The 25,634-nt window shown below is 42.7% G+C and overlaps 1 protein-coding gene across 6 annotated transcripts in view; it reads right to left on the reverse strand.

The window, feature by feature from the left end:
- Positions 1 to 25,634, reverse strand: part of GOLIM4 (golgi integral membrane protein 4) — a 102,565-nt gene that overhangs the window by 18,295 nt on the left and 58,636 nt on the right. The window contains exons 2-11 of one of the 6 annotated variants that reach the window (XM_029075876.2): positions 24,918 to 24,992; positions 23,219 to 23,268; positions 19,739 to 19,792; positions 18,291 to 18,441; positions 15,718 to 15,800; positions 14,435 to 14,518; positions 8,562 to 8,723; positions 2,332 to 2,700; positions 842 to 1,086; positions 102 to 181 (exon numbers count right to left, since the gene is read on the reverse strand). In XM_029075876.2, coding sequence (XP_028931709.1) covers positions 102 to 181; positions 842 to 1,086; positions 2,332 to 2,700; positions 8,562 to 8,723; positions 14,435 to 14,518; positions 15,718 to 15,800; positions 18,291 to 18,441; positions 19,739 to 19,792; positions 23,219 to 23,268; positions 24,918 to 24,992 — 1,353 coding nt within the window. Of the gene's footprint in view, positions 1 to 98; positions 182 to 841; positions 1,087 to 2,331; positions 2,701 to 8,561; positions 8,724 to 14,434; positions 14,519 to 15,717; positions 15,801 to 18,290; positions 18,442 to 19,738; positions 19,793 to 23,218; positions 23,269 to 24,917; positions 24,993 to 25,634 lie in introns of all 6 variants that reach the window. The other 5 variants (XM_029075867.2, XM_029075893.2, XM_029075886.2 and 2 more) reach the window with 5 other exon arrangements.

The following is a 25,634-nucleotide window of genomic DNA, read 5'->3' on the forward strand; positions in this document are numbered from 1 at the left end:
AGGCCCCACAAATCTCATTTTCCTCATACGGCATGACACGACATTTTTTAATATTGTTCTGAAAACCAATTAATTCCTCCCGGATTTAACGCTCTCACCACCTCCATCCTCTTCCTGGATCCCCTGCTCCTCTGCTCCTTGAACAATATCATGATCCATGGCATCATAATGGGCTCTCTGCCTACAATCAATACGTAACACAAGTAACTCAGTTAGGTAACCATCCCATTTGGTGCAACCCGATTTGCATAGACTTAGCCACTTGAAGAAGTACACGGTAAGAATTTAATCATATCGGAAAGGAAACCCAAATTTTAAAATGATAAAAAAATGACGAAAATAATAATTACAGCATCTAACATATACCTCCAAAATATGCTTCAGGTCACCCAATAGTAAAGCGGTCAAATGAGAAAAAAGTTCTAGATTTCCTCTGCACTGCTTTACCGTCTTCTGGCTCCCACAACCCTCTAATATTTTTTATTCAAGTGTTCAGTTTAATCTTTTCGAATTGCCGGGCTACTCAAGTAGTGAGCAAGTAACGTCCATTAAATTGTTTCAAATTCTGAGAAAACCGGCTTTTCACATCCTTCTTAAAGGACACCATCATCCGGTTGCAAATGCCTCTTGGAAAATACAGAATTTAAACATAAAAAGAGATGAAATATTCAGGCTGGGAAGAAATTTGACCAAATCGGGACATTTCATTTTTAACTCATCCTTTCGACCAGCCTGCACTCTCTAAGTCTGATGCTGTTGCTCTCTTCGGCAAAGAGCATTCCACATCCTTTTTTTCTTCGGAATCGGGGGCCGCATCTTCACGCACACAAAATAAACGCACCTCAGCAGGTTCTGGTGACGCCGCTCTTCTTCCAGTTCCGCCTGCCTCCGCCGGGCCCGCTCTCTCTCCTGGAGTTGTTGCTGCTGTCGCAACACGTGTCCTTGGAGCCTCTGTTGATGCAAAGATTCCTGGCGTTCCCGCAGTTGGCGGGCTTCCTCAGCCCTCTGGGCTGCCAGGCGCTGTTGCTCCCGCTGTTCTTCGTAGGCCGTCTTCACCCTTGCCCCGGGCTTCGCTGAAGGACGTTCCTGTAAAATGAGCAATTTGTTCGGAGAGAATTTTGAAATCAGTCCAATGGTATTTACGGAGCGCTCGCTCTGTGTAGGGCACTGTACTAAGAGCCTGGGGTTGGGAGTCCGAGGGCGTGGGTTCTAATTCCGCTTCTGCCACTTGTCGGCCGTGTGACTCGGGGCAAGTCACTTAACTTAGAGAAGCAGCGTGGCTCAGTGGAAAGAGCCCGGGCTTGGGAGTCAGAGGTCAAGGGTTCTAATCCCAGCTCCCTCACTTAACAGCCGTGTGGCTTTGAGCAAGTCACTTCACATCTCTGTGCCTCCGTTCCCTCATCTGTAAAATGGGGATGAAGATTGTGAGCCCCACGTGGGACAACCTGATTACCTTGTATCCCCCCAGAGCTTAAAACAGTGCTCAGCACATAGTAAGCGCTTAACAAATACCATCATTATTATTATTATTCTCTGGGTCTCAGTTTCCTCACCTGTAAAATGGGGATGAAGTCTGTGAGCCCTACTTGGGACACCCTGATTACCTTGTATCTACCCCAGCATGCAGAACAGTGCCGTGCACAGAGTAAGTGCTTGACAAATGTCATCATTATTATTGTTATTATTACTATGTACTTGTAAGAACGTAATACGACAGATGGGAGACACATCCCTGCCCTCAAGGAAATTACAGTCTCGTTGGGGAGAAAGGCATTAAAATAAATTATAGAGAGGGGAAATGGCAGAGTATGAGGAAATGTCCATAAGTGCTGTAGGCCGGTACTGGAGTGTTTCAGTTTTCTAGGGGTCCAGACCCAAGTACGAAGGCGACACAGAGGAGAGGGTAGATAGGGAGGGAAAATGAGAGGTTAGTCAATTAAGGCTACTTGCATCACATGGTTTTCGTTTTAAAAAATGAAAACATCGACTACCTTATGCTCCCAAGGAAATGTAAAGATAGATTAACACCGCTAAAGAACTTCCAAACACGATGAAAAGAAGAAAGCTAGACAAGGAGATACAACACATACACGGTCGTACAACCCAAGCCTCGCACGGCTGTAGCTCTCCTGTACTGACAGCTGGGGACGATATTTAGACCGACTGATGAGAGGAGACGATTTGCGTATTAAGTCTGTCAAGAGGGAAGATGGAACATGCAGATTTAAAAACGAAAGCCAGGCGTCCCACCCTAACTGGGCAGGAGCGTGCGGGTGGGTGTTGCTTTATAAGGAGACTTTTTCAACCAGAGTAAAATGGAGGGGCCTGAACCTCTGAATGAGCGTGTTCTCCAAGGAGGTTGGTTTCTTCCTCCTTCTGCTCCCGCTGCTCCTTCCAATGTCGATCCTGCTCTTCTGGAGCCCGGTCCTGTTCCTCCTCCAAGTGCTCGGCTTGTCCAACTTGCTCCATTTCCTCTTCCTCGAGCTCCTTTTTGCGCTCTTCTTCCACCTGCCGCTCCTCTTCAACGTGCCGCTCCTCCTGCGCGGGCGGCTCCGCAGCCTCTCCGTGGTGACTTCGCTCCACCGGAGGGTCCAACTGCTGCTTCTCCTTTGAGGCTGGGCGAAAGGGCTGAGCTTCCTCCATTCTCCTCGCGCCATCTCCCTGCTCGTGCTCTTGCCGTTTGGCGCTGTTTCGGAAAATCTACACCCACCACAACATTGGAAAACACCGTTCAAGACTGGGATGCTCACGTCACACAACCTAACGATCTGATACCATTTAAGAATAAGCCTAGAGTCTAGATCTACGCTTTGGGCTTTGTGAGCTCTCTCTCTGTCATTATAATCATCTCGAAGAAGCAAAGGAACTACGCGCTGCATTTCTAAGGCTTCACCTGCATTTCAAAGATAAAGCCAGGAAAAGCTCGAGGGGAAAGCTCCATTTACCAAAGTTCGTCCCGTACTGCCACAAATGTCAGATACTTTTGTCTGGCAACGAGTAACTCACTTCTGTACTATATTCCTTCTCTAAAAGATTAAAGTCCAGAATTCTTAACTGATTTATTGAAGACGATCATTATTCTGGAGTTATTGGACCGCCCCCTCATAATCAAACCTCAATATATACTACTCAAATACTGGAAAAATATAATTGCACTTAATCCCTCATGCCAGCTCTGTGAGTAGGCAGGAACGAGTATAATTTTCTCCATTTTACAGATGGGGCGGAGGTGGGAAATCAATCAATTGAAGTTATCGAGTGCTCACTGTGTGCAGAGCACTGTATTAAGCGCTTGGGACCGTACAGAGTTGGAAGACGTATTCCCTGCCCATAAGGAGGATCTCACAGTCTAAGGGGCAGAGAAAGACAATCAATTAAATTATGGATAGGTACATGAGGGCTGGGAGGCTGAGGGTGGGGTGTACGTCAAGTGTTTAAAGGGTACCAATCCAAGTGCCTGGATGGCACAGAAGGGAGAGGGAGTAAGGGAAATGAGGGCTTAGTTGGGGAAGGCCTCTTAGGAGATGTGATTGAATTTAGGCTTCGGAGAGAGTGGCATATACGGAGGGGGAGGGGTCTCTCAAATATGGAGAGGGAGGTGCTCCCAGACCTGAGGACATGGGCAAAGGGTCGGTGGTGGGAATATAGACCCAGAAATTATAGCACATTTACAGTGTTAGCCATGGAGATAACTGAGATCCCAGTCTCTCTACTCCCAAATCCTCTTTTCTGCTTTTATTTTCACGGTATTAGTCATTTTTTAAGAATTTAAATTAGGAAACCCTAATTAATTCAGGCTACAAAATTGGTGCCCAATTTGCAACATGTGCAACTTTTCTCTAGTTAGAAAGTTTCACTGAACAATCTGTATTCATTCATTCAATTGTACTTATTGAGAGCTTACTGTGTGAAGAGCTCTGTACTAAGCGCTTGGAAAGTACAATTCAGCAACAAAGAGAGACAATCTCAGCCCACATCGGGCTTACAGTCTAGAAGGGGGGAGAGAGACAGACATCAAAACAAGTAAATAGGCATCGATATAAATAAATAGAATTACAGATATTTACATATATACACAAGTGTTGTGGGGCGGGGGGGGGGGGGGGTAGAGCAAAGGGAGCGAGGCTATGCGGAAGGGAGGGAGAATTAAGGAAAAGGGGGCTTAGTGTGGGAAGGCCTCTTGGAGGAGGTGAGCCTTCAGTAAGACTCTGAAGTGGGGGAAGAGTGATTGGCGGATTTGAGGAGGGAGAGCGTTAATTCAAGGAATGGCTTCCCCACTGCTTTCAAAGATGCCCATGTTTTTCCATCCTTTAAAAAAAAAAAAACCTCTCCCTCCACTCCACGACTCCCCCCCAGTTATCGCCCCATCTCCCTCCTACCATTCCTCTCCAAACTCCTTGAGCGAGTTGTCTGCAACTGCCGTTTCAAGTTCCTCTCTTCCAATTCTCTCCGTGATCTTCATCAATCTGGATTCCTTCTCCTTCACTCCATAGAAACCACTCTTGCAAGATCACAAATGATCTCCTTCTTGCTAAATCCCACAGCCTCTACTCCATCCTAATCATCCTCTACCTCTCGTCTGCCTTGGACACTGCCGACCATCCCCTTCTCGTGGAAACGTTATCCAGCCTCGGCTTTACTGACCACGTCTTCTAGTTCTCCTCTCTCTCTGGCCGCTGATTCTCAGTCTGGGTCCCTTTTCTCATTCACTCCTTGGAGAACTCATTCACTCACATGGCTTCAAATCTGTTGCCGACTTGTTCATCCCAAGCGCTTAGTACAGTGCTCTGCACATAGTAAGCGCTCAATAAATACTATTGAATGAATGAATGAACCACCACCTCTACTCAGACTATTCCCAAATCTATATCTACAGCCCTGATGTCTCTCCCTCTCTGCAATCACACATTTCCTCCCGCCTTTAAGACATCTCTAACTGGATGTCCCACCATCACCTCAAACTTGACTGTCTAAAGTTTAACTCCTTATCTTCCTACCCAAACCCTGTCCTACCCCTGACTTTCCCATCATTGTAGACCGCACCCTTAACTCCTCTCTCTCATTCATTCAACCCATCAGTTAATCCTGTCGGTTCCACCTTTGCAACATGGCTAAATTCTGCCTTTCCTCTCCATCCAACCTACTACCACATTAATCCTGCCCTGATTACCGTATTAGCCTCCTTGCTGACCTCTTAGCCTCCTGTCTCTTTCCACTCCAACCCACATACTTCACTCTGCGACCTGGATCATTTTTCTCAAAAACATTTAGCATTTAACATTTACCCATTTCTTAACCTCCAGTGGTTGCCCATCCACATCTCTATCAAACAGAAACTCCTTGCCATCAACTTTAAAGCACTCAATCACCTTGCCCTCTCCTTCCTCACCTCGCTACTCTCCTACTACAACCCAGCCCACACACTTCACTCCTCTAATGATGGCCTTCTCACTGTAGCTCGATCTCATCGATCTCGCCACCGACCTCTTGCCCACATTCTGCCTCTGGCCTTGGAATGCCTTTGCTCTTCATATATGACAATTACTCTCCCTGCATTCAAGGTCTTATTGAAGGCACATCTCCTCCAAGAGCCCTTCCCAAACTATGCCTCCTTTTCCTTCTCTTCCATTCCTTTTCTGCTTCACCCTGACTTGCTCCCTTTATTCATTCCCCCTCAAAGCCCCAAAGCACTTATATACATATCTGTAATTTATTTATATATATTAATGTCTGTCTCCCTTCTAGAATGTAAGCTCACTGTAGGCGGGCAATGTGTGTTATATTGTTATACTGTATTCTCTCCAAGGGCTTAGTACATCGCTCTGCACACAGTAAGTGCTTAATAAATACAATTAACTGACTGGCTTATTTGAAGAAGTGGTGGAGCTGGTTCTCATCTCAGCTCTGCCGTATGTCTGCTGTCTGACCTTGGGCAAATCACTTCATTTGTCTGGGATTCGGTTATCCCAACTGTAAAAAGGGGATGAAGACTATTTTATTTTGCTGTCTGTCTCCCCCTTTTAGACTGTGAGCCCGTCGTTGGGCAGGGGTGGTCTCTATCTGTCGCCGAACTGTACATTCCAAGCGCTTAGTACAGTGCTCTGCACACAGTAAGCACTCAAGAAATACGACAATGAATAAATGTGGGACAGGGATTATGTCCATCCTGATTAACTTCTATCTACCCCAGCACTTAGAACAGTGCTTGGCACATATTAAGCATTTAACAAGCACCATAATTACCATCATTATTATTAAGTGCCCAGGTCAAAAATACTCAGGAATCTACTTAAATATCTTCATCAATCACTCTCTGACTGATCAGCTCTCTAATTTTAAATCCTGCTCTTCTGCAGGCAAAATAAACCCTTCAAGTTTTACTGGGTTTCCTGAATTTAACCAATGGGGTATTTTACTGTAATTTGCTAAATTAAGGGTTAATAAATTCATTTAGCACTAAAATAATGCCTAAGCTAACCTCCAAATAAACTGCATTTGCATATATACCTATTGAGAGTTCACCCACTCAGCATGTGCTCAAAGTACTTTTTACTGGGTTTCCTGAATTTAACCAATGGGGTATTTTACTGTAATTTGCTAAATTAAGGGTTAATAAATTCATTTAGCACTAAAATAATGCCTAAGCTAACCTCCAAATAAACTGCATTTGCATATATACCTATTGAGAGTTCACCCACTCAGCATGTGCTCAAAGTACTCTAGTATATCCCATTTATTCTAACCCTATTCTGACACATATACAGGAACAATTTTTCTCCAGTTTCATTATGGATTAAAGGAGTGGTTTAAAGAACAGCCTAATTCCATTAACCACTCCAGTGCCCTAATCATTAGACTTCATTATTCTCTTAAATATGCACACCATGTGCATATCGTATGTGCAATTATTTAATCTGACCACTCTAGTTGTATATATTTTTATGTTTGTTTTCTTCTTTAAAGTGAAACCTCCTTGTGGGTCAAGAATGTGTCACTTTATTCTAGGCTTCCCGAACACCTAGTACAGTGCTTACTCAACTTATGCTACAACTATGCCTTGAAGCAGTATGGCGTAGTGAATAGAGCACGGGCCTGGGAGTCAGAAGGTCATGGGTTCTAATCCTGACTCCACCACTTGTCTGTGTGACCCTGGGCAAGTCATTTCACTTCTCTGTGCCTCAGTTACTTCATCTGTAAAATGGGGATCGAGACTGTGAGACAGGGAGTGTGGGACAGGGACTGTGTCCAACCCAATTTACTTGTATCCAACCCACCGCCTAGTAAAGCACCTGGCACACAGTAAACACTTAACAAATATCATAATTTTGATTACTATTACTACTATCATAGTTATTACTATTACTATAATTATGATTACTATTGCTACTATTATTATAACTACTCAAAGCAACCCAAATTGAACCACATTACCAGAACAATGCGCTCCTAACTTCATTTGCACTCATTATAATTCCCAAATAAGAAGACATGGGACTTGTGAGTTTCTTCAACACAAGGCCGTAATATTAGGCAATATTATTCATGCTTATGCCACATACAGTTGTAGACGTCCTTTCCAATAAATGATCTCCAGTGAAGTCAGGACTAAAGTTTAATTTGTGCAAACCAAAAGCACAAATTACCTGTGCCCCTAGAATAGCATCAAAAGTTGCCCAGCTACTCGCAATGACTACATTGGGTTTATCCCCCCAAATCTAGAGTGAATCTGCTTGAACATTTTAGTCAAAATGAATCTTCCTGAATGACAACATAGCTGGAACAAATAATTTCCAAGACCACAGAAACCTTTCATTTAATAAAGAATTAAGCAGCACAGGAAGCAGGATGAGCCTGGGAGTCCACGCAGATGGATTCTAATCCCAACACCACCACTGTTTTTTTGGTTTTTTTGAAATGGCATTAGTTAAGTGCTTACTTTGTGTCAGGCACTGTAAGCGCTGAGGTAGATACAGGGTAGGACACAGTCCTTATCCCATGTGGGGCTCATAGTCGCAATCCCCATTTTACAGATGAGGTAACTGAGGCCCAGAGACGTGAAATAACTTGCCCTAGGTCACCCAGCTGACCAGTAGTGGAGCCGGGATTAGAAACCAGGTTCTTTTGATTCCCAGACCAGTGCTCTATCCACTATCCATTTGCCTACGGTGTGACCTGTGAGCCTGTCTTCTGGACTGTGAGCCCAGTGTGGGCAGAGACTGTCTGTCTCTGTTGCTGAACTGTACTTTCCAAGTGCTTAGTACAGTGCTCTGCACACAGTATGTGCTCAATATATACGACAATGAATGGATGACCTTGGGCAAGCCACATAACTTCTCTGTGCCTCAGTTTCTTCAACTAAAAATAGATTCCAAAACCTGTTCTCCTTCCTACGTAGACTGAGGGCTCCATACGGGACAGAGACCATCTGACCTGATTAACTCACATTTACCTCAGCCCTTAAAACAATGCTTGGCATAGAGTAAGAGCTTCACAAATATCTTAGAAAAGGAAACTACTGGTGAAGATGATAAATCCACGAATAAACAGTACACTTTTAATACCTCTCTTTGATCTTCTGCTATCTCTTTCTCACGTGCTGTGACGGCACCTCGTGGAGAAGGAGCTACCTGTGGGACGTTTTGTGGGTCTGTCCTTTCAGGTTTTCGGAAGCTCGGAATCATATTCAGTGTGTCCTTCAGTTGTTTATATTCTGCGACTTGGGTCTGATTGTAAATTACACAAAGTGAGTGGGGGGAAGAGGGGAGAGAACGGTTATTCATATAAGCTCCCAGGAAGCTGGCGATCACAGGAGCGACAGTCACGGATTTCATCCAATACGGCTACCGATCAGTTTGTAAAATATGCAGATTGTCCCATGCTGCATTTCAGTGAACCCATCAATCTGAAGTATGTTCCTACTCGGGAACATGCTCGACCAGTTCAAAGCGCATGCAAATTAATCAAATAGCTAGAAAGGAAACTCAGAAAAAAGTTCAAAGACAGATGTTAGTTTTCCATGCTGCATTCAAAGAAGCTGCTGTAAAGTTGACAATTTAAAGTCACACAAATTGCACCAGTAAGTGTGAGAAAGCTCGGCAATGTGTTCTCCCTAATTTTAAAATATCTATGGGGAAGTACAAAATTATAACTATCTGTTTCAGGAATCAATCGATGGTACTTACTGAGCAATTACTACGTGCGGAGCCCTTAATAAATACTACTGACTGATTGATAAAGCAAAGATAATGATGATTTTGCACTTTCCCCATACATATTTTAAAATTCGACAGAAAACGTCTACCTTTCCCCCACTTACTGGTGAATCAGTAACCTTTCTTTCAGTCAGGGAGCAAGGACAGGATCCTGGTCGATATGGAGTTTGCACGATTTGGAATTTATAGAAAATCAAAGAGACCAGGCCGCAGGGCACTACCCTACCCTACCCGATCTTGGGTGAACAGGGATAAGTGGGATGCCAGAGCGGGGCGTGGGCAGAGAGCTGATGGCAAGGGAGCTTAGGGATGACAGAAGTTCTGCTTAGCCAGGTAGAGACGCTGGCTTTAAATATTTTAGATTTACAGCTCGAAAATTATAGAATCACTGTTCATACAATATACATCCTGAGCTCTGTTTTAACAATCAATCAGTGGTATTTACTGAGCACTTATCGTGTGCAGAGCATTGTACCGAGCACTTGGAAGTTGGTAGATAAGAACGTGTCCACTAATTCTTATATTGTACTCTCCTAAATATTTAGTGCAGTGATCTTGCACACAGTAAATGCTCAATAAATCTGACTGATTGATACCTGTCCACAAGGAGTTTAGCATCTAGTGTTCTCCACACTTAAGATGTTGAAATCAATCCATCGATAAATCAATGGTATTTACTGAGTGCTTAATTATGGTATTTATAGAGTGCTTGAGTGAAAAGACCACTCCCTGGGTAGAAAACAATTTCCTTGACTGTTCACCTCCGCCCACTGTCCCAGGCACTGTTCAAAGCCTGTGAGTAGCAGGCTTGCTGTTCAACCCCTGCGTCCCAGCTGTTCTCCATTTCCTTCCAAGAAGGAAAACTGAGTTTAAGAAGTGCCGCAAAGGCACACCAATAAAAAAACAGCCTGAGGGGGAAGCTACTCAAATCTTAAAATGAGTTTTCCCAGAGAGGCCTTGAAAAGTAATAAATCCAACCAGCATTAGTATTTCCTGAAAACCTAATGTGCATAGACTGTAAGCTCCTTGTTGGTCGGGATCTCGCCTACCGACTCTACAGTGCTATACTTTCCCAAATGCTTAGTACAATGTTCTGCACTTACTAAGTGCTCAATAAATACCACTGACTCATTGACTGACTGCATAGCACTGTACTAACTATATATGATCCCTGCCCACAAAGGGGTAACCAATCTAGTGGAGGATAAGATGAGAGATTGTCATCAAGCAGGAAAATCGTTTAAGTGTGGTGGTGCCTGAGGTCTAACCGCCTTAGGTCCCTCCCTTAGTCTAAGACTATGAAAGGCAGATTCTAAGTAACAATTTTTGAGTACCACATTTCTTCTCCTGATCCTTAAGAGTCTCTTCAATCAACCAAGTGGATCAGGGTTGCAGTTACTACTTGACACCTGGGTTCAATCTATCCTAAAGCTATCCCAGGGTTTAGCACAGTGCTTGGTACACAGTAAGCATCAATATCATCATTATTATTATCATCATTATACTTTCTATGTCACCAGGGAGAACACAAATATGTTCTAATTCAATGAACTCCTCCTGCTGGGTGGAGGTTTCCCCTCAGATAATTCAAAAGGCAACAATTCTCTTGCACTGAGGATACTGGCTTCCAGAAATAAAACTGGCAAAATGCCAGATGACACCGCTTTTATTATGTTTACGTGGGTATGCACTAAGGAGTTCATTGTTTCGAGGCTGTTGGTCCAGTAGAAAGGGTGAGGCGGTGGAAAATCAGGCACCCTGAGTTCTAGTCCCGGTACTATATCAGCGGTTATGGTTCCCGACCGAAGAATCAGCCAGGGCATTTTGTGAGGTGAAAGGCCCAGGAGGAATCCTGAAAAACATCTGGCTAATGTGGCCAGGAAAAGTTGAAACGGCTACTGGGTTATGATGATATAACAGATCCGCCACTATACTGGGTCACTTCAGGTATAAATGGGTCCATCGGTCGGTGGTATTTATTGAGAGCTTACTGTTTGCAGAACACTGTTTGGGAGAGTACGATCCAACGGAGTGGGTAGACGTATTCCCTGCCCACGATGAGCTTACATTCTAGAAGACTCCGTTCATCATCAGCTTTTGCCATACTTTGAAATAAGCTGCACCTCCGCCCATCTATTTGCTCACCACACTCCAGGCTGCAGAGAGGGAATCCTGTCGGCAGGAACAAGAGCGTGAACGGCACTGTACAAACTCCCGTCACAAAAATTGGTTCCTTCGAGATTGTTCCCAGTCTTGATGTCTCAAAACTAGGGCTAGTCCATCTAACAAGTTTGTGTGACTTGGGCAAGTCACTTCACTGGGCCTCAGTTAACTCACCTGTAAAATGGTGATTAAAATTGTGAGCCCCTTGTGTAAGTCATTGTGTTCAACCTGATTAGTCTGTATATACCCCAGTGCTTGGTACATAATAAGCACTTAGCAAATACCATTAAAAAAAATGGTGGCAAGAGGATCTAATTCTTTGGGCACATGACAAAAAAAATCCTGTCTTTTGCGTGAGGTCCTCTGGCAAAACCTACACTAACTCTAGAGGATATTTCTAGTTTCCATAAAGCCATCTGGCCTGAACAAGTTTTTGTATGCCATATCTTGAAATTTCCCATTCCTGACAAGGGATGAGATGGACTGGATAGACCCTGCCTCTGTGGCATTTGAAGTCTCTTTGGCAGCTGAGCAGGAGGTGGGAAGAGAAGGAAGTGGCAGACTGAGGAGTCTGAAATTTTTAGGCAAAATCCCAACCAGGCAAAAGCACAATTGCTCTTTCAATGGAAATGGAAGCATTCTGTAGTCACACTTAGGACTTAGGGGTAAAGAGGGAGGCAGCATGCTCTAGTGAAGCATGGGCTGGGAGTCAGAGAACCTGGGTCCTAATTCCACCTTCACCATTTGGCTGCTCCACAAACTTGGGCACGTCATTTAACTCTCTGTATTTCAGTTTTCTCTTCTATAAAATGGAGATTTGGATTTTGGTGTAGTGGGATAGAGCATGGGTGCGTGAGTCAGAAGGTCATGGGTTCTACTTCTGGCTTCATTACTTGTCTGCTGTATTGACCTTGGGCAAATCACTTCACTCCTCTGTGCCTCAGTTACCTCACCAGTAAAACAGGGAATGAGACTGTGAGCCCCACATGAGACAAGGACTGTGTTCAACCTGATATGCTTTTAACCACTTGAGTGCTTAGTAGAGTGCCTGGCACGTAGTAAGCACTTAAACAAATACCACAATTATTATTATCCTATGCCCCATGTTCAACAGGTGGTGATTGACTTGATTTTCTTAAACTTGACCCAGCACTTAATACAGTGCTTGGCACGTGGTAAGTGCTTAATAAATACTTCAGTTAATATTATTATTATTAGGATTAGGGGAAAGTGGTGACAACAGATATAAGCCAAGCTTTCTGGGGCCAACGCATAATCAATCAAGGGTACTTACTGGACACTTACTGGGTGCTGAGCAGTGTACTAAGCAGTTGGGAGAGTACAACAGAGTTGACAGACACGATTTCCTGCCCTTACTCTAGTACAGTGCCTCCCAACCACTAAATTGGAATACATATTTTGCAAACCTTGGAATACATCCTCTCATCTCTACATTACAACTGGAGGAGGGGTGGTGGGGGGGAGAGAGAGGAAGAGAGAGAGACCTAGATTGTTGAAAATCAGGCAAACCTGGCACCATAATTAATTTGAAATCACCTTCTTTTGAGACACGCCAGATGCTATTTTAAAATCCTGCTTGCTCCATTTGTGATTTTGAGAGTTCTAACTATGGGGGACTAATTTCACAATGAAAGTTCCAATATGAGCAAGACCGGGAGGAGTTTTGGGATTATGAGATGAGCCAGTATTATTTTAATTAATACTGAAAATATGAAAATAAGAAAATATTTCAAGAAGTATTTAAATAAGCCTTTTTTCTCTTTCAACTAATATGTTTCTATTCTTTGGTTTAATAAAACACAGTCGAAGATAGAAAACTTATTTTTATCTGCTTAGTTAAGAAATCTTTTCCTTTCCTTTTCCTTTCTCCAGCTATGACAAATTTAGCTGATCTGTTTTCTTTTTCCTTCATATTTTATTCATCTGATGCCACTGCGATAGGTCAAGTTTGTTGTTGGAGAAAGCAGACACAGTGTGACCTGGTGGAAAGGTCACAGGACAAAGTCAGGAGACATGAGTTATAGTCCGTTTAACTGGCTGTGTAAACGAGGGCAAGTTATTTATTATTATTGCCAATAATAATAATAAAAACAATAATTGTGGTACTTGTTAAGCGCTTACTATGTGTCAAGCATTGTCCTGAATGTTGGAGTAGATACAAGATCATTGGGACCCACACAGGGCTCACATTGTAAGGACGAGGAATTACAGGTACTAAATCCCCATTCTGCGGATGGGAGAACTGAGGCACAGAGCAATGAAGTAACTTGCCCAAGATCACACGGCAGGTAAGCGATAGAGGTGGCATTAGAAACCGGGTCCTCTGACTCTCAGGCTCATGTTCTTTCGACTAGGCCAGGGTTTGTGGGTTATCTTACCTGGGTTTCAGTTTCTGTAAAATGGGGATTAAACACCTTTTTTCCTTCTCCCTTATATTATAAATCTCATGATCATCATGCTTGGCACAAGGCAAGCACTTCAAAAATGCTACAATTATTATAAGTATGCCCTGCCATCTACTACTATCATAAGTCCCAGTGTAGTACTTCTGGCCACTGAGACTGGTCCGAAGAAAAATGAGCTGCCGTTTCTGTGGTTTCAAGTTTGCCATCCATCTCAGAGGGCAAACATGGACCCCAATGCGGGCAAAAAAAAAAAAAAAATGCAGAATGCCCATCACATTTCTAACACCTCACGGATACGCAAAATCCCCCTAACTTTACCCCTGAGTTATTGAAAGGTCTACGGCATTAACAGAAGAGGGATTCCATTTCCTCCCAGCAAGAACACAGTGCTTCCCACCATTACTTAGAATTGTTCATCTTAGCGCGAAAACCTTTAAGAAAGTCAGGAGAAATGGTTAGCTCTCTTCCCTTTCCATTCCAGTAGCCCCAGCCCTTCAAGCATGCATGTTTCGTGAGGAGGACATCATCTTAGGCCAAGAAACATACTGGCAAGAGATTCACTTGCAAAGAGTCGCATGCACGAAGCAATTCAGAGGATTAAACAGAACGGATTTAAGCTGCCGCTCTTCTAACCTGTGCAGCGGCTAGGGCACTCTTGTGGTCTTCCAAAGTCACTACAAGTTGGTCATGCTCGGAGAGTAAATTCTTATGCTGTTGCTATGTGAAAAAGAATTTTACAAGTTCAGCTTTACATTCCAAAGAAATTCTCTCTTGGATCGGGGGGACCGGCTCCTTCCGGCTCGAGTCTCAGTGAAGATCGTGAGCCCCTCAGGAGACAGAGATTGTGCTTAATTTCCACTTGCGCATTCTATCCCAAGGCTTAGTACAGTGCTCTGCACACAGTAGGCATTTAGTACATCTATCCCAGTGCTTAGTACAGTGCTCTGCACACATTAAGTGCATAATAAATGTTAGGGCTACACGAGGACACCCAAACACCTATCTGCTCACGGAAACAGCTCAAAGGGAGGGTGCATGTGGCTTGAGTCATACCACTGGGCTGTTTGCACGATATCAAATCTTCCAGAAGGATCATCAGGCCTTCAAGCTGAAGCTCCTTTTCAAAAATCTTTGAGTCAAAACCTTTAAGTTACAAAGTCATAAGTGAAGAACACTCTAGGTCGAGAAGAATGTTTTAAAAATTCTTGAGAGAGCTTTAGGAGCAATACGAAGTTTAATTTTCATTCCTGAACCTTGGAAACAAGAAAATGAACGTTCCCTCCCAGAAAAAAGATGTTTTGTCCCAACGTTATGTGCCTACGATCACCTTCAAAGTATCAATACTCGAAGCTATTGGAAAAATACGAATATCCGAGGACTGCTCCTTTCTGCAAATAAAGAAGCACAGTGTAATGGATGTTCCTTTAACCCTGGTTCTGAGATATGGCCTTCAGTGAGGCTACAGATAATTCCCTGGAATAGATAACTGATTAAGTCGGTTGGGAAAATTTTGCCAACTTTCCTAGAAAATAAATAGAAAGTGAAAGATAAACAGTAGGGCACAATAGATACCTGAATATAACCGTCATTCTTCCATTTCCCTCAGACATCCACGCTCAAGTAGTGACCAGAATATCATTTGAGAGAGCTTTTCATGCTGCTCTTTAAATTCATTTTTACTCCTCACATCTCTTGAGAATACTTAGAAATCTCTCAAAGATTTGCAGATAATTAAAAAACAGTTACAAAATTGAGAGCGGGTGTCACAATTCCACAATCCAGAATTACATCCAGAGTCATTGTTAACTTGGCCTAAACTCTGGACGTTAAGCTACAGTTACAAAGACGCACAACAGAATGCCAAAAATGCCAGTGGGATGTATTGAACTGCCTTTTTTACTTAATGGAAAGCTTACCTTCACATCTTGAAGCTGGGTGTGAATATCTTGATGGGCTTTTCTCAGCTGTCTATTCTCTTCTCGCAAATTGTACACCGTTTCTAATTTTTCAAAAGAAGTTACACAAAGTGAGCCTTTAAGATTTACAGTTGAAAAGTTATGGCATCAAAATTAATAAAACAAATGCTTATACTGAGCTCTATTGTGTCAATCAGTCCAATTAATGGTATTTATTGGGCACCTATTGTGTGCAGAGCACTATACCTAACCATTAGTAAAAACAGAATTGGCAGATGTGATCCCTGCCCACAAAAAGTATAATAATAATAATAGTACGTGGCTCAGTGGAAAGAGCATGGGCTTTGGAGTCAGGGCTCATGAGTTCGAATCCCAGCTCTGCCACTTGTCGGCTGTGTGACTGTGGGCAAGTCACTTAACTTCTCTGTGCCTCAGTTCCCTCATCTATAAAATGGGGATTAAGACTGTGAGCCCCATGTGGGACAACCTGATTCCCCTATGTCTACCCCAGCGCTTAGAACAGTGCTCGGCACATAGTAAGCGCTTAACAAATACCAACATTATTAATAGTACTTGTTAAGTGCTTACTGTGTGCCAAGCACTGTGCTAAGTGCTGGAGTAGATACAAGTTAGGTTGGATACAGTCCTGTCCACCATAAGGCTCACAATCTTAAACCCCATTTTACAGATGAGGAAAGTGAGGCCCAGAGAAGTGAAGTGACATGCCCAAGCAAAATGGGGATTAAACACCCCTAACCACTAAGTCATGCTGTATACAGTCTACAGTCCCAGTTTTAGTAAAGAGGGCTTGGTAAAATAGAGTTATGAAAATGGTATTGGCTAGCCAGGAATGAGTCCTGGAACAAATGTTTCTTCACAATCGACGATAGCCATTTCAAATGCTCAGCGCAAGTGCATTCCTTTTGACAGTTCCAGATTGTAAGTTTGTTGTGGGCAGGGAACACGTCTATGAACTCTGTTACACTGGAACTTGCTAAGCACTTAGTACTGAACTCTGCACAGACTAAGCACTAAATAATAAGACTGATTGCCAGCTGTATAAAGGTTACATGTAAGGCGAACTAGGACAGATAACTTCTCCGCTTTTGAAACTAGTGACAGCTTTGAACTTTAAGCAATGAGAGATCAGCAGGAACCCTCAACTTCAAGAACTGCCCTAATACCTCTTCAAAAGACATTTCACACACGAGATGATCAGCAAGGTGAGAATCAGGAGGCACATCCTCCTGAAGATCTGACTGTACTTCTCTCCATTAAGTTTGGAGCAGGGTCTAGTACGCGAGATGGTGCAATAGCAGACTCTTTTTGTAAACTTTTCACCAGTGAAAACTCGTGGAGCTTTCCTGATTATGGTACAGGATGGTCAAGAGGGACTTTGGCTACTACTTAATCCCATGGGCATTCTCAAGCATGGGCCTGGGAGTCAGAGAACCTGGGTTCTACTCCTGGCTCCACCACTTGCCTGCTGTGTGACTTTTTTTTTTTTATAATAATGTTGGTATTTGTTAAACACTCACTATGTGCCAAGCACTGTTCTAAGCACTGGGGTAGATACAGGGTAATCAGGTTGTCCCATGTGAGGCTCACAGTCTTAATCCCAATTTTACAGATGAGGTATCTGCTAAATCCTTACTATATGCCAGGCACTGTACTAAGTACTAGGGTAGATACAAGATATCATTTTGGACACAATTTTGGGGCTCACAGTCTTAATCCCCATTTTAAAGAGGAGGTAGCTATTAAACAGATAATCAATCATATTTCCTGAGCGCTTACTTTGTGCAGAGCACTGTACTAAGCACTTGGGAGTGTATAAAATGATGAAATTAGACACGATCCCTGCCTGTAACAAGCTTTCAGTCAAGAGGGAAGTGAAGTGACTTGTTGAAGTCACAGTGCGGACAAGTGGCAGAGCAGGGATTAGAACCCAGGTCCTCCGACTCCCGGGCCCATGCTTTTTCCACTAGGCCATGCTCCTTCTCTTATACAAATCACTCACTTCTTTGGGTCTCAGATCCCTCATCTGTAAAATTCAATATATTTTCTTCTTCCTACTTAGCCTTTGAGGCCCCTGTGGGACAGGGACTGTGCCTGACCTGATTACCTTGTCTCCATGCCAGCACTCAGTACATACTAATTGCTTCACAAATATGTTATTATTATTATTATTATTGTTAAAGCTACTGTCACTGACCCCACTGACCGCTATCCTCAACCAGCCTGCATCAGCAGTCGGGCTAGTTAGGAAATGGAAGCAACTTAAATGACAGGTTTCAGACCCGACATTCAGAGAGCCATTTATCGATGATGTGATGATTGAGAGAAAAAAAAAAACTACTGGCCATCTCAATAAACAAAGGTCCGTTAAGGACTGGGAATGAGACTGACTAAACCCAAAAGTGACGTCAAATGCTGAAGACGAGGCAACCTGCCCAATGTATGCCGAATGTCAATGTCGCCAAACTAAACAAAGAATTTACTGGAGATGAGTTTAAAGTACTGGTATGAGGCATGTCTTTGTAGAAAGTGGGTGGACAGAGAACTTGAAATACCTTTAATTTTGGAGAGCTCCTGTTCTTTCTCTTGCTGGAACTGTAAGTACCTCTGCTTGTGATCACTAAATGTTCTAGTGAAATCATCGCCTTGTTTGCGATGTTCCTCCTCTAGGGTGCTGTGCTGTTTCTTCAGTTCTTCATGTTGACTCTGAAAATGCCAAATTGGGTGAAGAGCAGTTAGTTCTAGAGCAGCAACAGGGTGGAGTCTGGTATCGTTTCTTGCAAACGTGATTCTCCTCTGAGGGTAAGATGGGATGGGAAAAGAGCAAAACAGCAAACTAAAGTAAAATAAGCAAAGTATGATGCTTTGCTTCCCTCCATCCCTCTCTATGTCAATGGAGACCACTCATACTAACCCTCTGCTGCTGTCCTCTACCACTCTCTATTTATCCTCAGGTTTACTCTCCCAGCTTTTTGCCATGAAGCAATTCGGGGCAGTTCAATGATGGTCTCATTTTTTTTTTTAATGGTGTTTTATGTCATTACTCTATATTGTAAACTCACATGGGCAGGTAACAAACATGTCTATCAACTCTGTTATACTGTACTCTCCCATGCCCTTAAAGGCAGTGCTCTTCACATAGTAAGTGGTCAATATATGATTGATTGGTATTTGTTAAGCGCTTACTATATGCTGACCACTGTCCTGAATGCTGGGGTAGACACGAGGTAATCAGGTTGGACACTGTCTGTCCCACAGGGTCTCTTAGTCTAAGTAGGCGGGAGAATAGGTACTGGATTCCCATTTTACAGATGAGGAAACTGAGATACAGGGAAGTTAAGTGACTTGCCCATGGTCACACAAGAATACAAGACTATAAGGCATTGCTTACACATCATAGACAGAAAACTCTAAGGACCCAGTGGGTCGGATAGTCATTTTCACGCCTTGAAAAATGGCATTCTGTGAGACTAATTTTCATTTCTGTTGGCTTCAGAGAAATGCTGGATCCTACTTCTGACGTTTTTAACATGGAAGGAGAATCTGTAAACATCAACTCCTTTTCTACTTACTAGATAGGACACATACAATTAGCCACCATTTAAAAAGTCCCACTCAATCTGTGACATTTCTGCTTAGAAAAGAATCTTCAAAACACATAAGATAAAAAAGGAAAGGATGCCGAAGACAGCAGTACAAATAATTACATTAGACAGCTTAATAAGTGCTTAACAAACACCATCATTATTGAAAGACAAAAACAGAAATACATACATTTTGTCAAAATGATGACTAGGAATTCTAACCATGCATCATTTTCTACCACTTTTAAATTTTATGTTAGATTTCTAGGCAAAGCAATCTTCCATAACATTTCTTTTATCTCCTAACGGTGTGGTAAAGCTAATTTAATGAAATTACAGCTAATCCAACACTTCATTCACAAAGAACAGTCAAATTTTCGAAAGGTTTTTCAAAAGGCTTTTTTTTCCTTAATACTCACTTTCAACATCTGATGCTGTACATTCAAAGCACTATATCTGCTATTGGAATCTTGCTGGAAAATTCAAAGAAAATGGTTAACCTGGAAGGAATGAAATGCATTCTAACAGTAAACGCAGCCTAAAACTTTCACATTCAGAAACTAAACTCGATTCAGAGTTTGAATAGAGTGGCTCTGGAATTCTATTTTTATTTCGGCTTATAGTATACCAAAATAATAGGCTGTCAAACACCAAATTGAAGGACATTTGTAACCATCCTAGCTTTCTTTTCCCCAACCGCTAAATCTTATGTCTGGTGCCGGCCTTGATTTTCACATATGACACATTACTTGAATTAAAATCTTATGGTTCCTTCTTATAATTACAATTTTCCAGTAAGGTATTTCTATCATCAGTCACACAGCCTCTCTAACAAAGAGTGAGGAAATACAATTGGGAAATAAACGCCAAGGAGTAACTGAGTGTCTGGGAACCATTTAGGATAAGAAATGTGTTTACTAAGCTAATTCATCTAAACTATGAAGATCTTTCTATTGTTAATTCCAATTGAAGGAATGACTAATTCTTACCATGGATAATTGGTACATGTTTACATTAGGCATTCAATAGGTAACTATGGATAAATTGATTTGACCTGACAAGTTTGAAGATTTTCTTGGGGGGGGAGAGGAGGAGGGCGGCGGTACTTATCTTGAATTTTGTATATTCCTCTGATACTAGGCTTCTGTGGAAGGGGGCAGGGGAGAACTGCACTTATCTTGAATTTTGTATATTCTCCTGATACTAGGCTTAGGCTATGGGGAGTGAAGTCTGAGATTGCAATGACTGTTCAGGAGAGAAGTGGGTATTCAGTCATGTCATATCAGCATTCATTCAATAATATTTATTGAGCGCTATGTGCAAAGCACTGTACTAAGCGCTTGGAATGTACAAATCAGTAAGAGATACACACAGTCCCTGCCCTTTGACGGGCTTACAGTCTAATCGGGGGAGACAGACAAGAACAATGGCAATAAATAGAATCAAGGGGAAGCACATCTCATTAAAACAATAGCAAATAAATAACTCGTGCCTACCCCAGCGCTTTGAACACTGCTTGGCACACAGTAAGCGTTTAACAAACACCATAATAATAATAGAGGGAAATCAATCAGTGGTATTTGCTGAGCGGTTACTGTGGGCAGAATACTGTGCTAAGCGCTTGGGAGAGCCCAATATAGCAGAGTTTCTGCATATGGTGCCTGCCCAAAAGAAGCTACCATTCTAGAGGGAAATCAATAAATCAATCAGTGGTATTTGCTGAGCGGTTAGTGTGTGCAGACTAATAATGTTGGTATTTGTCAAGCGCTTACTATGTGCAGAGCACTGTTCTAAGCACTGGGGTAGACACAGGGGAATCAGGTTGTCCCACGTGGGGCTCACAGTCTTCATCCCCATCTTACAGATGAGGGAACTGAGGCACAGAGAAGTGAAGTGACTTGCCCACAGTCACACAGCTGACAGGTGGCAGAGCCGGGATTCGAACCCATGACCTCTGACTCCAACGCCCAGGCTCTTTCCACTGAGCCACGCTGACTACTGTGCTAAGCGCTTGGGAGAGTCTAATATAGGAGAGTTGCTGGACACACTGCCTGCCCACAAGAAGCTAACATTCTAGAGGAATCAGAAGGAGGAGGAACAAGAGAAAGAAGACGAGGAGAGGGAAGAAGAGGAGGATCAGAGGGAAGAGAGGGGGAAGAGAGGAGGAGAGGAGAGGGAGAAGGAAGAGGAAAGAACAAAAAGCAGGGTAAAGAGGAGGATGACAAAGAAAAGGAGACTGAAGAGGAGGAGAAAGAGTTGGGAGAAGCACCCCGGCCTAGTGGTTAGAGCCTGGGACTGGGAGTCAGAAGAATGTGGGGTCTAATTACAGCTTTCCACCACTTGTCTGTTGGGTAACCTTAGGCAAATCACTTCACTTCTCTGTGCATCAGCTAACTCATCTGTAAAACGGGGATTAAGGCTGAGAACCACATGGGACATGGACTCTGTCCCAACTGATTAGCTTGTATCTACCCCAGTGCTTAGTACAGTGTCTGGCACATATTAAGATCTAGACAAATACCACAAATAAAACGAAGGGGAGGAGGAGAAGAGTATTTGTTAAGCAACTGTGTGCCAACCACTGCCCTAAGCATTGGGGCAGATGCAGGATGAACAGTTCGATACAGGCCGTTCCTGCCCCATAGGAGGATCACAGTTTAAGCAGGAGAGTGTAGACTGTCTATTTTAGATTAAACGAAACTAAGGCACAGAGTTAAGTGATTTGGCCAAGGTAAAAAAGACAGAAAGCAGCAGAGGCAAGATGAGCACCTGGGTCCGCTGACTTCCAGATCTGTGTTCTTTCCAATAAACTAATGTTGGTATTTGTTAAGCGCTTACTATGTGCCGAGCACTGTTCTAAGCACTGGGGTAGACATAGAGGAATCAGGTTGTCCCACGTGGGGCTCACAGTCTTCATCCCCATTTTACAGATGAGGTAACTGAGGCACCGAGAAGTGAAGTGACTTGCCCACAGTCACACAGCTGACAAGTGGCAGAGCCGGGGTTTGAACCCATGACCTCTGACTCCAAAGCCCGTGCTCTTTTCCACTGAGCCACGCTGCTTCTCTAACTATGCCGCTTCCTGCTCTACTTCCCAATATCGAAGAAAAACTAGTGAGAAACCAACTTTTCATTCATTATAGAATACTGGGGAAACTTGGACACTTCAGACCTTGGGCCTGGCTGCTAACTGCTTTGGAAGGTTTGGAAATTTATCTAATTCTGAGTCGTTACTACCCGACTCTCCCTTCCAATTTGGATCTGGAACTTCTGTATTCATTCATTCATATTTTTTAAGCGCTTCCGTGTGCAGAGGACTATACTAAGTGCTTGGAAAAGTACAAAAGTAAACAGCGACAATCCCTGCCCGCAACGAGCTCACAGTCTGGGGGCGGGGAGACATTCATCAATAAATAAAATTACAAGTTTACGCATAAGAGCTGTGGGGCTGGGAGGTGGGGGAAGAGCAAAGGGAGCAAGTCAGGGCGATGCAGGAGGGAGTGGGAGATGAGGAAAAGTGGACTTAGTCTGGGAAGGCCTCTTGGAGGAAATGTGAATTTAACAGGGTTTTGAAGGTGGGGAGAGTAACTGTCTGGTGGATCTGAGGAGGGAGGGAGTTCCAGGCTAGAGGCAGGACATGGGCCAGGGATTAGCAGTGAGACAGGTGAGATGGAGGCACAGTGAGAAGGTTAGCACCAGAGGAGCAAAGTGTACGGGCTGGGTTGCAGAAGGTGAGAAGTCAGGTGAGGTAGGAGGGGGCAAGGCGATGGACTGCTTTAAAGCCAATGGTGAGGAGTTTTTATTTGATACGAAGGGGCAGGGACCGCGTCCGCTCATTTTCAGTGTATCTGGACGACTGATTCTTTCACTGAAATGAAACCAAAATACAGCCAACTTACCCTTCCTTTATTTAGAGTTTCTTGTGCTTCTAATTTATAAACAAGAAAATCTAGAGAAAACATATTGGGAAAGAACAGAGAAATTTGTAAGGGTCAAGTACATCATCTTCAATTTAACAAGCTCCAAATTCAACTATTCATTAAAACAAAAATGATCCTTAAGCACTTCCTAGAATATAGCTAGGAAAGTTCCCCAGTCAACACTAAGGTGGAAAGGAAATTAAAGACATCTCAGATGATTTCTGAGCCTTCTAGACTGTGAGGCCGTTGTTGTGTAGGGAATGTCTCTATCCGTTGCCGAACTGTGCTTTCCAAGCATTTATACAGTGCTCTGCACACAGTAAGCGCTCAATAAATACAATTGAACGAATGATTTATCCAGCTAGCGGGCCACTATATGCAAAGCATGTTCTGAGAACAATTTCCTCCCTTTCTTCAAACCCCGAAGAAACAAGAAAAACACAACTACCTTAAAAAGAAAAACACAACACAATTACTATAGCGTTAATTTTCTTAGTGACTTGACTTTCACAAGAGGAAAAAAAGAAAAAGCAGCCTCCACACTGAATGATTTATTACATTCTAGAGGACACACTAGATGGCACCATAAAACCACTCCAGATTTGGAGAGAAAATCCCAAATCAGGTCACACCATCTTCATACTTTTTAAGTGTTATCCACTAGGTGGAACCATAAAACGAGGATCAAGATTTATTGGCAGCGGACCAAGAGTTGTCAAAACAATTTTTTTTTGTATTTTGAATATTTTTACCAGATCATCTAAATGAATCATTACTTCAGTAGTACAGTGGCTGAATTCAGAAAGAACTCTTCTCCAAAAAAATGTCATCAAGGAAACCTTTATTATTTCTTGCTTTGGGATTAAATAAAATGTATACATTTACATTTTAAAAAGCCTAGCAGTAATGGTGCTGCTGAAAAGTTGAGGACGCAGAATTTAAGTATCATTACAGCAAAGGCAGATGCCACAAAGCAGAGGTCATTTACAACAATCATTGTGCACGGGAAGGCCAGCTGTACTTTAGATACCATATATGAAGAGCTCTTCAATGTCACCGATGACAACTTGATGCCAAAGAGCAGATGTAACAGTCACCATTCCTTCAATCGTAATTATTGAGCACTTACTGTGTGCAAAGCACCATACTAAGCGCTTGATTAACCAACCCTAACACCCTCCCATCCACCCACATATGTACAGCACTTCTCCGGTTTGAGTAATCAAATGACCCTGACCAAACTATAGTTAAAAAGGAACTGAACAAATTCATTCAATCGTATTTCACTCAATTGTATTTATTAAGCTCTTACTGTGTTCAGGGCACTGAAACATATCTTCCAACTCTATGTTAAACTTTCCCAAGCACTTAGTACATCTGCTCTATACACAATTAGCACTCAATAAATATCATTAACTGACTTGAATATAGAAGCTCAACACTGGCATCAACCCAAATTATATAGAACACAGATATGTATTAATTTATTCATTCCGTCGCATTTATAAGTACACACTTACATGCATATATAATCGCATACCTCAATACAACCTCATATACATTTTAGAAATTATACACTTTTTGGCAGCCTATCCTAGGCAAAACCGGAGAAAACATTTGAAGTGGTTTATAAATACAGAATTGCAAAAATATAATGGAATGAAAAATACAACTTCACCTTCTTTTGCTTTTTTGTGTTCAAGTCTTTCCTTCTGTAAGGATTTTTCTAACCTTGATCTGTGTTCGTAGACAACTGAAAGGGGAGGAAAAAACAGTTTTAGATTAAAACTAAGGAATTCCAAAAGCAAATTAGTATACTTACCAGACTGGGTTGGAATCATAAATTAATTCATTCATTCAATAGTATTTATTGAGCACTTACTATGTGCAGAGCACTGTACTAAGCACTTGGAATGTACAATTCGGCAACAGATGGAGACAATCCCTGCCCTCAATCCGTTTATGATAGCTGACGCTTTACCATTTGTGGAAAGTGGCCCGCTTGTCATGTTGTATTCTTCCAAGTGCAGAGTAGTGCTTTGCACAAAGTAAGTGCTCAATAAATGAGTGAATAAATGAGCAAGGAGGAATCAAAAGATGCTGGAAATAGTCTCCTGGTTCTTATTATCTGTTCCAATACAGTACTGGTAGTTATTTGAGTCACCTACAGGCTCAATTCCAGACCAAAGTGATTCAAGGTTCTAGTTTTTTCTACAGTTTTGGCTGTCTTCCCAGAAAATTCAAAAAACAGGACACTGGAGGATGTACGTATGTGCTACCGCTCTGGGAACACATCTGTCTCCCTCTCTAGACAGGAAGTGCATTGTGGGCAGGGAACATGATTACTAACTCTGTTATACTCTCCCAAGCGCTTAGTACAGTGGTGTCTTGGCAC

This window comes from Ornithorhynchus anatinus, chromosome 1 (genome assembly GCF_004115215.2).
Source record: "Ornithorhynchus anatinus isolate Pmale09 chromosome 1, mOrnAna1.pri.v4, whole genome shotgun sequence".
Classification (NCBI taxonomy): domain Eukaryota; kingdom Metazoa; phylum Chordata; class Mammalia; order Monotremata; family Ornithorhynchidae; genus Ornithorhynchus; species Ornithorhynchus anatinus.